This window comes from Pimephales promelas, chromosome 19, assembly GCF_988280905.1.
Source record: "Pimephales promelas chromosome 19, fPimPro1.hap1.1, whole genome shotgun sequence".
Classification (NCBI taxonomy): Eukaryota; Metazoa; Chordata; class Actinopteri; order Cypriniformes; family Leuciscidae; genus Pimephales; species Pimephales promelas.
In genome coordinates, this window is record NC_142787.1 from 25,431,581 (window position 1) to 25,443,164 (window position 11,584).

At 37.1% G+C, this 11,584-nt stretch overlaps 3 protein-coding genes across 5 annotated transcripts; 1 reads left to right on the top strand and 2 right to left on the bottom strand.

Annotated features, from left to right (window-relative positions):
- Positions 1-1,141: 1,141 nt before the first annotated feature.
- Positions 1,142-3,672, bottom strand: tmem179bb (transmembrane protein 179Bb). Its single transcript, XM_039693650.2, has 5 exons — positions 3,416-3,672; positions 2,327-2,523; positions 2,025-2,162; positions 1,762-1,840; positions 1,142-1,389 (listed from the first exon to the last, which is right to left on the bottom strand). The coding sequence occupies exons 1-5, from the start codon at positions 3,518-3,520 to the stop codon at positions 1,234-1,236; spliced, it is 675 nt and encodes a 224-aa protein (XP_039549584.2). The 5' UTR covers positions 3,521-3,672; the 3' UTR covers positions 1,142-1,233.
- A 432-nt stretch (positions 3,673-4,104) lies between these two features.
- Positions 4,105-7,746, top strand: sumf2 (sulfatase modifying factor 2). Of its 2 annotated transcripts, none has more exons than XM_039693903.2 (9): positions 4,105-4,318; positions 4,967-5,114; positions 5,298-5,412; positions 5,536-5,580; positions 5,990-6,140; positions 6,274-6,329; positions 6,435-6,519; positions 6,887-7,028; positions 7,153-7,746. In XM_039693903.2, the coding sequence occupies exons 1-9, from the start codon at positions 4,258-4,260 to the stop codon at positions 7,241-7,243; spliced, it is 894 nt and encodes a 297-aa protein (XP_039549837.1). In that variant the 5' UTR covers positions 4,105-4,257; the 3' UTR covers positions 7,244-7,746. The 2 variants fall into 2 exon arrangements, with proteins under 2 accessions (XP_039549837.1, XP_039549838.1); XM_039693904.2 differs by having other exon boundaries at positions 4,970-5,114.
- phkg1b (phosphorylase kinase, gamma 1b (muscle)) lies at positions 7,443-11,418 on the bottom strand. 2 transcript variants are annotated; one of them, XM_039693902.2, is made up of 10 exons: positions 11,218-11,418; positions 10,934-11,017; positions 10,619-10,797; positions 10,398-10,452; positions 9,733-9,798; positions 8,920-9,083; positions 8,741-8,831; positions 8,234-8,387; positions 7,989-8,114; positions 7,443-7,919 (listed from the first exon to the last, which is right to left on the bottom strand). In XM_039693902.2, exons 2-10 carry the CDS (start codon positions 11,014-11,016, stop codon positions 7,665-7,667), a joined length of 1,173 nt encoding a protein of 390 aa, XP_039549836.1. In that variant the 5' UTR covers position 11,017; positions 11,218-11,418; the 3' UTR covers positions 7,443-7,664. The 2 variants fall into 2 exon arrangements, with proteins under 2 accessions (XP_039549836.1, XP_039549834.1); XM_039693900.2 differs by having other exon boundaries at positions 10,934-11,051; positions 11,218-11,416.
- Positions 11,419-11,584: the final 166 nt, after the last annotated feature.

The window sequence follows — 11,584 nt, forward strand, 5'->3', positions numbered from 1 at the left end:
TTGGCTGCCGAGCTGCACGGGAAGTGTCTGGAGGAGAGCGCGCAGATGTCCGCCCTAGCCGAGCAGCTGAGAGAGGAGAGCCAGAGTCTCCTGGGCCAAAGCGAGGTGCTTCAACAGGACATGGTTGAGATCTGCAAAGCGCTGGAAGCTCTGATGGACACTAAGGTGGCGTTTGAGGCCAAAGAGAGGCAGGCTCGCAAACTAAGCAAACAGCTATGAAACACGGCGGGAAAATTCCTTGTCCAGCCATTCAAAGTGAATGAAATTTAAAATGACGTAGGCTAATGAATATTGTTTGTTTATTTTTCCGACAAGAGTTCTTCAATTTTGTGATGGTGGTGGGGTAGAAATGACACAGAATTTAAATGTCTACCATTTATTTTAATCTTCTGAACACTCCACAGCAGACATTTGTAAAGAATCAGTAGGCTATTATTACACTGAGAACACCATTTTCAATTTGGCACGTGCTGCCAAAAAATACGGATGCATATCCCCTTCACATTTTGCTCTTATTATATATATATATATATATATATATATATATATATATATATATATATATATATATATATATATAGTAGTCAACATTTGAAATGGATCAAAAACTTTCATCCAAGTTATATTAATTTTGATAAAAAAAATGTGTATATATTAGCCTATGTATATATATATATATATATATATATATATATACACACACACATACACATAATTATAATAATTATTGACTTCAAGGCAAGCAATTTCATACATGGCAAGCTGTGCTACTTTTATATCTCATAACACTCGGCACTGTCCTCAATTTCAACATAAATAATAATAATTTAAACTCAAATTAAAATTTTATTTAATTTATTTTCTTTATTTGCTAAATATGTAGTAAATAAGATAAACCCCTTCAGGGTATAGAAGAGACCCCTTCTTCATTTTGAGGATTACTTTCCGATTATTCTGCAACAATGGGATTCCTGATTACTTTATTTTGATAATGGTTGATCTTATATCCATCATGATCTTAGACATGTCTATTGGCTCTCTGGACATATCTTTAAATGTTGTGTATATTATTGTAGCTACCACATCAAAGTACTATTTCAGTGGACAATGAAATAAAAACTCAAGTGTTGCCACAAAAATACGAAGTATTTTGTTACTGCTTGTGTTCCCACATAACTGAATGTACCAAACGCTGCATGATACTTCATGATTAGCTAATGTGATGATGGTGATTTATCTTGGTTGGGATGGGCGATGGAGGAAGGGCTCCGTCTCAGCACGGCTCCACTCATCATTGCCCCAAACCTTCAACCTTGAGCTCTGGCGTCTCTGTATGACCACCACGGCCGTTATCAACACCCAGAAGAAGAAACTTACCCACACTGACCTCTGTGGAGAAAAAAAACAGAAGGCGGTGGTGCTCAATAAACAGAAAAGATTTATTTCTATTGCATGTAATACAAATAAAAACTGATTTTGTGTGAAAGAAGAAACACTAAGGTGTACTAAGCATGTACACTGATACCTGGTGTGGATGCAGCATCATACTGCAAAAGGTTTCGGTTACAGAGGACAATGCAGAAACACCCTATTCACAGGTGTGTTTGTCAGGCCATAATTAAATTATTTTGCAACTGGAAGTGTTTGATCATGGTAGTTAACAAGATAAAGCTCTTTTTGACAGGTCATGTGCAACCACCATGAGAGTTACTGTATAACCATGAGGGTGATAACCTTATGAAAAATAACCAAAGTACTAACCTCAGTACTGTACAGTCCTGTGTAGAACTGATTTCCAGTGTATGGATGAGCCCATGTCTTATTCTCTGCATCTTCACAACTAAAACAAAAACATTTCCAGCAGTGCACATCGAGATATCATTTTTCCATGATAGTGTCCCTTTAGGGGCTATATTTGCTACCAAATCATCTGAGAACTATGAAGCACAGCGGAGTGTATGGTTCTTAAAAGGTGTAACAAAAGTCACACACATGTAATGTGGAAAGAAGAAACTTGAAATCACCTGGTAATGGAAGGAACATTGTGAAGGACAGAGAAACACAAGCTGTCCCGACCGATCTTGAGAATACATCCTGACACCAAGAGAAAAAACAGAAGTAGGCCACAGACTCCCAGAGACGTGTTGAGAGAAACAGTCCCCCTGCGTATACATGCAAACATTTCCAGACACAAGAAGGTAAAAACAACAATGTTAATTTAACTGTTGAATCCTACCTGCATGAATAAAAGAAAGTGGAATGTGAAACAAACATCTAAAAGGAATCGGAAAAATTTGAAGGACAGCAGAAAAGTTGATAGATTCACCTTCTCACATCCTCATCCACACAGCTGACATAGATCCAGTAAAGAATAAGGGAAAAGCAGTAAATAGCCATGCACACGGCGATGGCTGAGACAAAATAGCAGAGAGAAGGAGAACTGGCGCCTTCCACGGTCAGAGCCTGGCCAGATGTGTTATAATGAACACTTCCATAGAGGATGCACCGTCCATCAAAGTGGCCCTAAAAACAAACAATAAAAATCATCCACCTTTGCACATGCTAAATATATGGAAACACAGGGATATCTAGGTCTCTTTCACAAACTATGTACAAGATCTCTGTGACACACACAGATAGCCTATATAAGGAAAGTGCTGTGATAACAGCTTTTGTCCCTTATCATGTGACTCTAATAAGCCATAATATGGTGCGAGAGGTGGCTGATAACATGGTGAAAACTCAGAGAGTCTGACCTGGGATCAGCAACATTGAATAGATATTATAAATTTATAGAAAAATTGATTCATTTTCACACAAAAAAGCAAGAAAATTGTAGCCACATCAATAAACATGAATGATCATGCATTATGTTACAGTACATTTTAACATCAGCTGAATGTATAACAAAAGCGCGCAAATACAATACACAATGCTGGGTTGTTTGAACCCAAATTTGGGTAAAATGTGGACAAACCCAAATGTTGGGTTAAAAATGTCATTTCAAACTTCAACTTTCACTTTCACTTGTTATTTTTTAACACAACAATCCACCATTTTTTAGAGTGTAAATATGCAAAACATTAGCCATGATCATTTTAATACTTAAAACTTTTACAATTTATTTTAAATCACATCCCCTCCAGAGAGCTGGTTGTAGTTCTATGAGCAATTATGATTCATTTTATACACTCTAAAAATGCTGGATTGTTTTAACCCAAATTTGGGTAAAATATGGACAAACCCAGATGTTGGGTTAAAAATGTAATTTAAGCATTTAACCCAAACACTGAGTTTGTCCATATTTTACCCAAAGATGGGTTAAAACAACCCAGCATTTTTTAGAGTGTACTTAGAGTGTCCACAAGCAATGATCAGACATTGTGTGTAGATGATATGAATAAATTGGTGTTACCTGAGTGAGTGTCATCCAGGCGGCAGCTATCACCCCACAGATGAAACAACCAGCGTAAAGGACAAGCTCCAAAACTAGCAGCCAGGGTAGTCCCATCATGAACATCTCTCACGGTCACTGTCTCACGGAGTCCAGCAGCTGAATGCCTCATTCATGCACTCTTCAAACTGCTGTGGCTAAAGCATGTCCTATGCTCACAACAATGTTGCTTTTCACAATGATTCCTGACAATTGGGTCTGAGAATTTCACAGCATTGCTATGAGGTATAACACAAGACTGCATTCAAGTCAAGCTCGAGACAAAACATTCAGCCAGCCTGAAGCATGGTCATGATGAATCATTATTTACCCACAAAACACATCATTTTAAGATATTATGAATATCAGATATATCAATATCTGTTTAGAATGCAACTAGCGAGGAGAAGCATGCATGAGAATTTGCTTCTCCATTTCTGTGACCATGATTATACAGTAGGCTAATGATAGTAATTTGTTGATTATTATAGTGAAAAAACGGTTACTTATATTAATAATAGCTGACCAATAAGTGTGACAAGACTGTAACAAAAACCGAAATCGGTGAGAACAATGGAGAGGGAAAAACACAAAAACAGTGCGACTGGAATGTCTTTCTCCAAACCAATAGGCGGCGATAAACAATTATCAACGAAATTCAGTGACAGTCAGCAGAGATAACCGAATGACTGAACCACAGTGTCGTCGTTGTTGACTTGTTGATCACTTTTTTCATGCTTTAAGAAGAACTCTAATGTGCTTGTTGTGTTTTTAGCTAGATAAATCAGACACTGGGCTGAGTCTGCCCATCACGTGCCTTTATCATGACGATCTTTTTGGAGACCTTATATCTCGTATTATTGTGCACTATATCCAGTGCAGAAGGTAGGAGGAAGCCCCAAAAATCAGCTTTTTTATTAGTTTGCTTAACTTCATAGAAACATAATTTGTTACTACGTTAAAACTGTGACGTGGCATTATCCATCACTGTCATAAAAATAAGTAGTTTTAATAGCTGACGTGTATCAATGACACAAAATAACAACTGATGCTTAATAAAGGTATTCTGTCATATTTTTTTCATCTTCACCCATCATGCCTCACATTTCATCTCCAGCTCTTGACTGTCATTTTGATTAAAAAGTTCAAAGTTTATAATAAAATAAAAAAAGCTGTTGTTACACCAACACCAATGAGTGGTGTAAACACACAGATTTTTATACAATGTCTATCTACTGAAATAGTAATATAGGTAATGATCATTTTATTCACATGATAAATTATATTTTTGTGTCTGGGGCAAGTGTACAAAACAAAATCAATACATGACAACATTTAAGTAGCAAAATGAAATAAAAAAAACCATGGTGAAAAGTTTCCAATATGGTTTTGATGTGAATTTCATATACAGAAAGAAAACAGTTCAAATCTATTGGGAAATAAAGGTTCTTATAGTTGAAACATTCATCTGTGATATTTCAGTGAAAATCATCTGCTGTAAATAGACACTTGTTTAAGATTGAATTGTTTTAGCAGATGATGAGATGGTGTTTATTCCTGGTGGAACAATGATGATGGGAACCAGTGCCGCTGATGGGAGAGATGGGGAATCGCCAACACGAGCTGTGACGCTCCTGTCCTTTCAGATAGACAAATATCCTGTCACTAACTCTGACTTCAGGTACTTGTCATTAAAAATATTGTCTCAAAACCTAGTGAGCAGCCTTTTTTGGGAATGCACCATATGAGGCCCAATATACTTTTTAAACATAGTGGTTAATCTTGTCTATTTCAACACACTTTGTATTCCTACTGCTTGTGTGTCTTCTTACTGGCCTGATATAGCTGCTTCCATTTATTCCAGGGAATTCGTCAGATTGCAGAAATATAAAACAGAGGCTGAAACGTTTGGTTGGAGTTTTGTTTTCCAGGATTTTGTCTCAGATGAACTGAAAAGTAAGGTCACTCAGAAAATAGAGGTATGAAACCACAGCAGGAGCAGAACGTTTTTCAAAGTGTTTAAATTTCCGTTCATTTACCAAAACACTGTATTTTGTACCACCCCCTATTCTCATGAAAATGACCCCATTCCTCTTTCCTAGTCTGCGCCTTGGTGGTTACCAGTCGAGAAAGTGTTCTGGAGACAGGTGACAGTTAGCATTCAGAACACACAGCAAGCACATGAGTGGGGCGACTGTAACCTTCTGTTACATATTATAGATACTACATAGTTTATCACAAACACCATTCCAAAAATCAGCAAACAAAGGGCATTCCCAGAGACAATGAAAGAATGTCCTGATACTGTAGTTGCATTTAAGACATTGGGAGATGATACAGTAAAAGTTGTATTTACTTAGCTATATTTTTTTTTACAGATATATACCGTAAGTTCTATGTGCATTATTAAAGTGCTTTTCTTCGAGATATTTAAGCGTAGTCTGATAATTTCTTCACAGACATTTTCATCAATGTCACATTTTATAAAGATAAATGGATTACATGATATAAAAATGTGTTGAATGTTATGAATGTCTGTGGTTTAAATGTGTGCAGCCAGCAGGACCAGGCTCTGGTATCAAGGACAGACTGAAATCCCCTGTGGTGCAGGTCAGCTGGAATGATGCCCAAGCTTACTGTCAGTCGAAGAAGAAAAGGCTGCCAACTGAGGAAGAGTGGGAAATGGCTGCACGTGGGGGTCTAGAAGGCAAGCCAAAAAAGCCTTGTGCCTCTCAGCACCAAAATAACAGGACTTTTTATTCTTGTCGTGCAATATTGTTCACCTGTTATGCATCATTTTATGTATTGCAACCTTCATAGCCAGCACTTGTGTATTTCAGGGAGGACATACCCATGGGGAAACAAGTTTTTGCTGAACCGGACTAACCTCTGGCAGGTCAGCTGAGGGATATTCTTGTCCATTTCCTAAATGAGAAGTCTATATTTTGTAAGTTGTGAAGTCATCAACCTGTTGGTGAATTGCAAACTCTTTGTACAAAAGGGCCAGTTTCCAGATGGGGACACCAAAGAAGATGGCTATCATGGGGTAGCTCCTGTAACTGCCTATCCTCCACAGAATAACTATGGTAACTATGTGCTGTTACAATTTCGGGTGTGTCACATATTATCAACAACAATATACGTTATTCGTAGTTGGAGACAAAGCTACCTAGGTAAAAACCTACCTAAATGTTCAAAGATTTGGGGCTGGTACATTTTTTCAAAAATGAGAAGAGCAACATTTATGAAATAGAACATTATTGTAACATTGTAAATGTATAACGGTATACCCTTTGTAACATTATAAATGTCTTAAGATCAATTTAATGCATCCTGGCAGAAAAAAAGTATTAATTTATTTTAAAAACAAAATCCTACTTACCCCTAACTTTTGAATTATAATTCTCTAACTGTTGTTCTGAATTTTGAGAATAATATCCCACCTTTTGCCAGGATTATATGACATGCTGGGAAATGTCTGGGAGTGGACCTCGTCAAATTTTCCTGGTGCTCAGACTATGTACGTCCTGCGTGGAGCATCCTGGATTGACACTGCCGATGGCTCAGCCAATCACAGAGCTCGTGTCACCACTAGGTCAGTCATGCTATATCCATATCACTCAGTCAGCTTTTATTAGTGCTGCTTGTAACAGTTCCAATTGATCCCATGCAGGTCCATTAACAATTGGTAAAGCTTATGTTTATGTTCTCACATGCAGGATGGGAAACACACCAGATTCAGCCTCTGATAACCTGGGCTTCCGCTGTGCAATGAGCTCAAATGCAAAACAGAAAAGGACTGAGCTTTAAGGGCCAAATGTTCAAGACAAGTTGATGCCATTGGTTCATTATGGGATTGATATTGCATTTCTCCCGTGGAGACATAAACTTCTATAATTCAGTGTTGTTTTTTTTCCACAAAATACTGTGAAAATCATAATACTTGTTCTCTAATCATTCAAATCATTTTAGATATAAACTATGGAATTAAAAAGGAATTAAAAAGCAGTTGTAGTAAATAATACCATACATTTTTATTGATTTGACTTTTTTTAGCATTTAAAAGGAAATAATAATTTACTTGTTTACTTCTCACTGTATAAATAAGAGGCTCTGATATGTTGTCATAGCAATAGAGGTCTATTTTTGTACCGTTATCAACATGGTCTTGAGGTAAATTGTGCAATCTAGTAGTTACTAGAGATGATGAACCCTCACCAAGTCCTGTGTGCTAACTTACATCCATCTCCTCAGTTGCGATAGAGAGCAGAATGACTTTTGGAGTGTTCTCAAATAAAGCTGCTCTGTTCTGAGTTTGCCCTTTCTTCACCCAGTGGCCGTAGATCTTAAAGGCACACGCGTCAATCATTTTGCGTAGAGGTTTGATGGCGTACGGGTCGCTGCAGATCACTTCCTTGGTCACGGGTTTGGCACGCCGGTAGTTGCAGTAGATGCGCATGGCGGCAAGTACGGTCATAGAAATAACCTGCAATGTGTAGGGTGACACTCAAAACCTCAGAGTCAATGCTTTCTAAGAAAAATCTTTTACCTTTACCTTGAACTTCCTGTAAGGGCTGAAATGACGAACTTCTGCAGCCCTGTACTGTTGGAAGAAGGGGTGATTGAGGGCTTCTGTCGCTGTATAGCGTAGTTGCGGGTCCACAACTAATAATCTGGAAATCTACTGGGAAGAAAACAAGTTGACTTTTTTTTCTCCATGCAATTTTGTATAAGTTCTTTCAAAAGTGGTTGTCAGCAAGACGAACAGGACCACAACGAATTAAAACAACCAACACACACCAAGTCTTTGACAGTGTCTGAGCGGTCATCCCATTCCGGAGAGCTGAATTCATATTTCCCTGCAAGAATCATTCGAAGCATCAGCATTTGTTTCCTGTGCCAGAATGGTGGAGATCCAGCCAGAAGAGTGTACAAGATCACGCCAGTGCTCCATCTACACAAGAGAAGACCGAAGAAGGTTATGTAAGAATCAATTCACTGTCACTGGCAGGAAGTTTGTGTGTTTATGCGTGGTTTATGCACACCAGTGTTGTTAACTAAAACTGAAGCATTTTTTTTTTCATTAAAATGGCTGAAAGAAATCTATAAATATTACATGAAAAACTTTATTATTACGGTCTTAAGAAGGTTTTACAGGCTTGGAAGGACATGAGAGTGAGTAATTAATGAAATAAATTTTTGGGTGAAATACTGCTTTAAAATGAACAATAAAAGCTCATTTAAAAGAATGAATACTATAACAGTATACTAAAACATCACTTATGCATACTTATTTTATGTGCTTACAGGTCAACGGCAGTCCCATAGCCAGGGTGGTTGGGATCCATGGAGCACTCAATGATTTCTGGAGCCAAGTAACCTGGTGTTCCACAAACTTCTATAGTGGTGAAAGGGAGGCAGATGCTTCTAAACTACAATATCTGCAATCCAAATGCTGATATTTAATGGTGTTCATAAGAACTCACCATTCAGTTTTTGTCCATGCTCAATCTGGATCGAGAAACCGAAGTCAGTGAGTTTGATATTCACGTCATCATCTAACAGAATGTTTTCTGGTTTCAGGTCACGATGGATGATATTGTGGGAATGAAGATACTCAACCACCTCCAAAAGAGCGCGTATGATCTTTCTATCAGAAGAGAAAACTGAGTGCAAATAATCAAGATCGTAATACAACAGCTACAGTGGATTAAAGTTGTAATGTACATTTCCGTTCAAAAGTCTCTTGTGCTCAACAAGGCTGCATTTATTTGTTCAGAAATACAGTTAATCATTATCACAATTTAAAATAACTGTTTTCTATTTTATGCAATTTATTAATATGATGGCAAAGCTAAATTTTCAGCATCATTAATTCAGTCAGTGTCACATGATCCTTCAGAATTTATTCTAATATGCTGATTTGCTGCTCAAGAAATATTTATTATTATAATTACCAATGTTGAAAACTGTTGTGCTGCTTAATATTTTTTTAAGAAAGAACAGCATGTTTTTGTAACATTATAAATATCTACTGTCACATTTGATCAAATGAATACATCTTTGCTGAATAAAAGTATACATAAAAAAACATTGCACTTTTGAATGGTAGTGTATATGAGGAAATTAATAGTATAAAAACACTACGTATGTGTGACATAACTAGCTTTAAACCCATCAAGATGCACTGTTGTTGGCAACAGCTTAAAGCATTTGATTATATAATCTCCTTTTAAGCATTTGTTTGTGTAAATACAATTATAGGAGAATCCACAATTGGATTATTCAAGGGAGCTGACCGTGTCTCTTTCTCACTTAGGGTGACTTTGTCTGTGAGGTAATCGAAGAGTTCTCCTCTCTTCATCCTGTTAAAACAACATTCATCTTTAAAGAACAAAACAAAACAGTCTTGTCAAGGCTTATTCGAAATTACGAAAGATAATAAAAAGTAACTGCATCTGTTCAAGATATAAGTGTCTGGTCAAAGGAAGGAAATATGGTTGATATTGTGCACATGCTTGTTTTGAGAGTTGGGCGTTTGTCAGAAACAGCCTCGTCTTGGCAATGAGTTTGTTGTGGGCTCTTAGAATAGGAAGTGTCCAATCAGTATGCTGCAGTGTTAACCAACGGATAATCTCCACATGGGAACATTTAGAAATCTGCATAGGGAGCAAACTTGTAAATAACACAACAGTTGAGCATTTTGAGCCATTTTGGCTCAGTTGAGCCATTTTCTGCTGTAAACTTGACATTAAGTGGTTTGACAGCAAAATTGCAAACACAATTCTATAGTTTAGTGTTTTTTAGTTTTTGCAATGACATTTCAAAACGTTTGCCAGGTTTGTTTCATACTGGCTCAAGTCTATAATATTTTGGTCCCTAGATATAGCTTGGGTCTCTAAATAAGACCACTAACAACAGTGAGACACAGACATGAGAGATGGTGTGTGTGTGCCATACTTACAGATCAAATACCAAAAAGAAGAAGGCCTTTGACTCAAAGCAATCCTTCAGTTGAACTATGGGGGAAAAAAGACTTGTAGAACCAAAATAGCCTTACAATTGTGAAAAAAAGTAATAAATTAAAAGATATAGGATTTTCTGTTTTATAGCACCATATTATATTTGGTTGGTATTGTAAAAGTATCTAAGGGATCAAGAGTAACTTCCACTGGACAGTCATACTTATGTTTTTTTGTCCAGACACTTTTCGAAGAATATCAATCTCTTTCACAGTGGCCTGCTGGATTTCTAGTATTTCCTGAGGTGTCATTTTGTCTGATGGTGTGATGTCTATGATCTTTACTGCATATTCTTGGGAAGTCTGTTTGTCCACACATCGGCGAACCACACTGCTCACACCTCTGGGAGAAAATACATTCAGATAAATTCAGGACTGATGTGTAGGCTAATTATAATTTCAAGGTAAGGATTTCATTGTTATTTATTTATTTTATATCCTTAAGCCACACAAACTTAATCAATATTGGTGATACATACCTTCCTAAGATCTCCTTTGGTTCATATTTGTCATAAAATTCCTGACCACCAACCCATTCAGGGTTTTCCTCCTCTTTCGTCATTCTGACGAGAAACCCAGTACTTTAAATGCTTTTTCCTTTAAAAGTTGATTATCACACACAAACACATTCATCCATGTTTAACAATTTTGTAATCAATTTCAGTTTTGTTTTTGTTTTTGTTTTTCATAATTCGTAATTATTTTGTGTTGTTTTAGAAAGCAAACCAGCGCATTTTATTCTTGAATGGCTGAGTTCACTCACCTAGCGGTTCGCCCTTCAGTGTTTATGGCGCGAGTTGCAGCTCGCTCTTTTGCTGGTCCATAGACTTCTCTCAGCCTACAGCACCACCAAGAACAAAATGCTTACACAACCTTGATAGTGAACTAGCTCTCTGTCCAGAAGCGCAGGCTAGCGATGTCTGTTTCGTTAATGAATCGTTGTTCTGAGTCAGATCATTTCAATGAATCAGTTGAACCGGTTCTCGGTTTGAACATTTCTTTCGCGAATCGTAGCTGCCAACGAATTCAGTCAGTTCCACATCCCTATCCTCTGTAATAAATGTATATAAGTTTTTTAAAAGGTACTGTTCAAATGTTAGCTTATAATTTTATTTGCTTATATTATTTTA

What these genes read in the sequence shown, in the direction of transcription:
- tmem179bb (XM_039693650.2), bottom strand. Translation starts at nt 3,520, where the DNA reads ATGTTCATGATGGGACTACCCTGGCTGCTAGTTTTGGAGCTTGTCCTT. An exon ending in CCTGGATGACACTCACTCAG is followed by an intron (nt 2,524 to 3,415) that starts GTAACACCAATT and finishes GTTTGTTTTTAG; the next exon opens with GGCCACTTTGATGGACGGTG. An exon ending in CAGGACTGTACAGTACTGAG is followed by an intron (nt 1,390 to 1,761) that starts GTTAGTACTTTG and finishes TTTTCTCCACAG; the next exon opens with AGGTCAGTGTGGGTAAGTTT.
- sumf2 (XM_039693903.2), top strand. Translation starts at nt 4,258, where the DNA reads ATGACGATCTTTTTGGAGACCTTATATCTCGTATTATTGTGCACTATA. An exon ending in ACCGGACTAACCTCTGGCAG is followed by an intron (nt 6,330 to 6,434) that starts GTCAGCTGAGGG and finishes TTTGTACAAAAG; the next exon opens with GGCCAGTTTCCAGATGGGGA. An exon ending in AGAGCTCGTGTCACCACTAG is followed by an intron (nt 7,029 to 7,152) that starts GTCAGTCATGCT and finishes TCTCACATGCAG; the next exon opens with GATGGGAAACACACCAGATT.
- phkg1b (XM_039693902.2), bottom strand. Translation starts at nt 11,016, where the DNA reads ATGACGAAAGAGGAGGAAAACCCTGAATGGGTTGGTGGTCAGGAATTT. An exon ending in TATGGGACTGCCGTTGACCT is followed by an intron (nt 8,388 to 8,740) that starts GTAAGCACATAA and finishes TCTCTTGTGTAG; the next exon opens with ATGGAGCACTGGCGTGATCT. An exon ending in GCCCTTACAGGAAGTTCAAG is followed by an intron (nt 7,920 to 7,988) that starts GTAAAGGTAAAA and finishes TACACATTGCAG; the next exon opens with GTTATTTCTATGACCGTACT.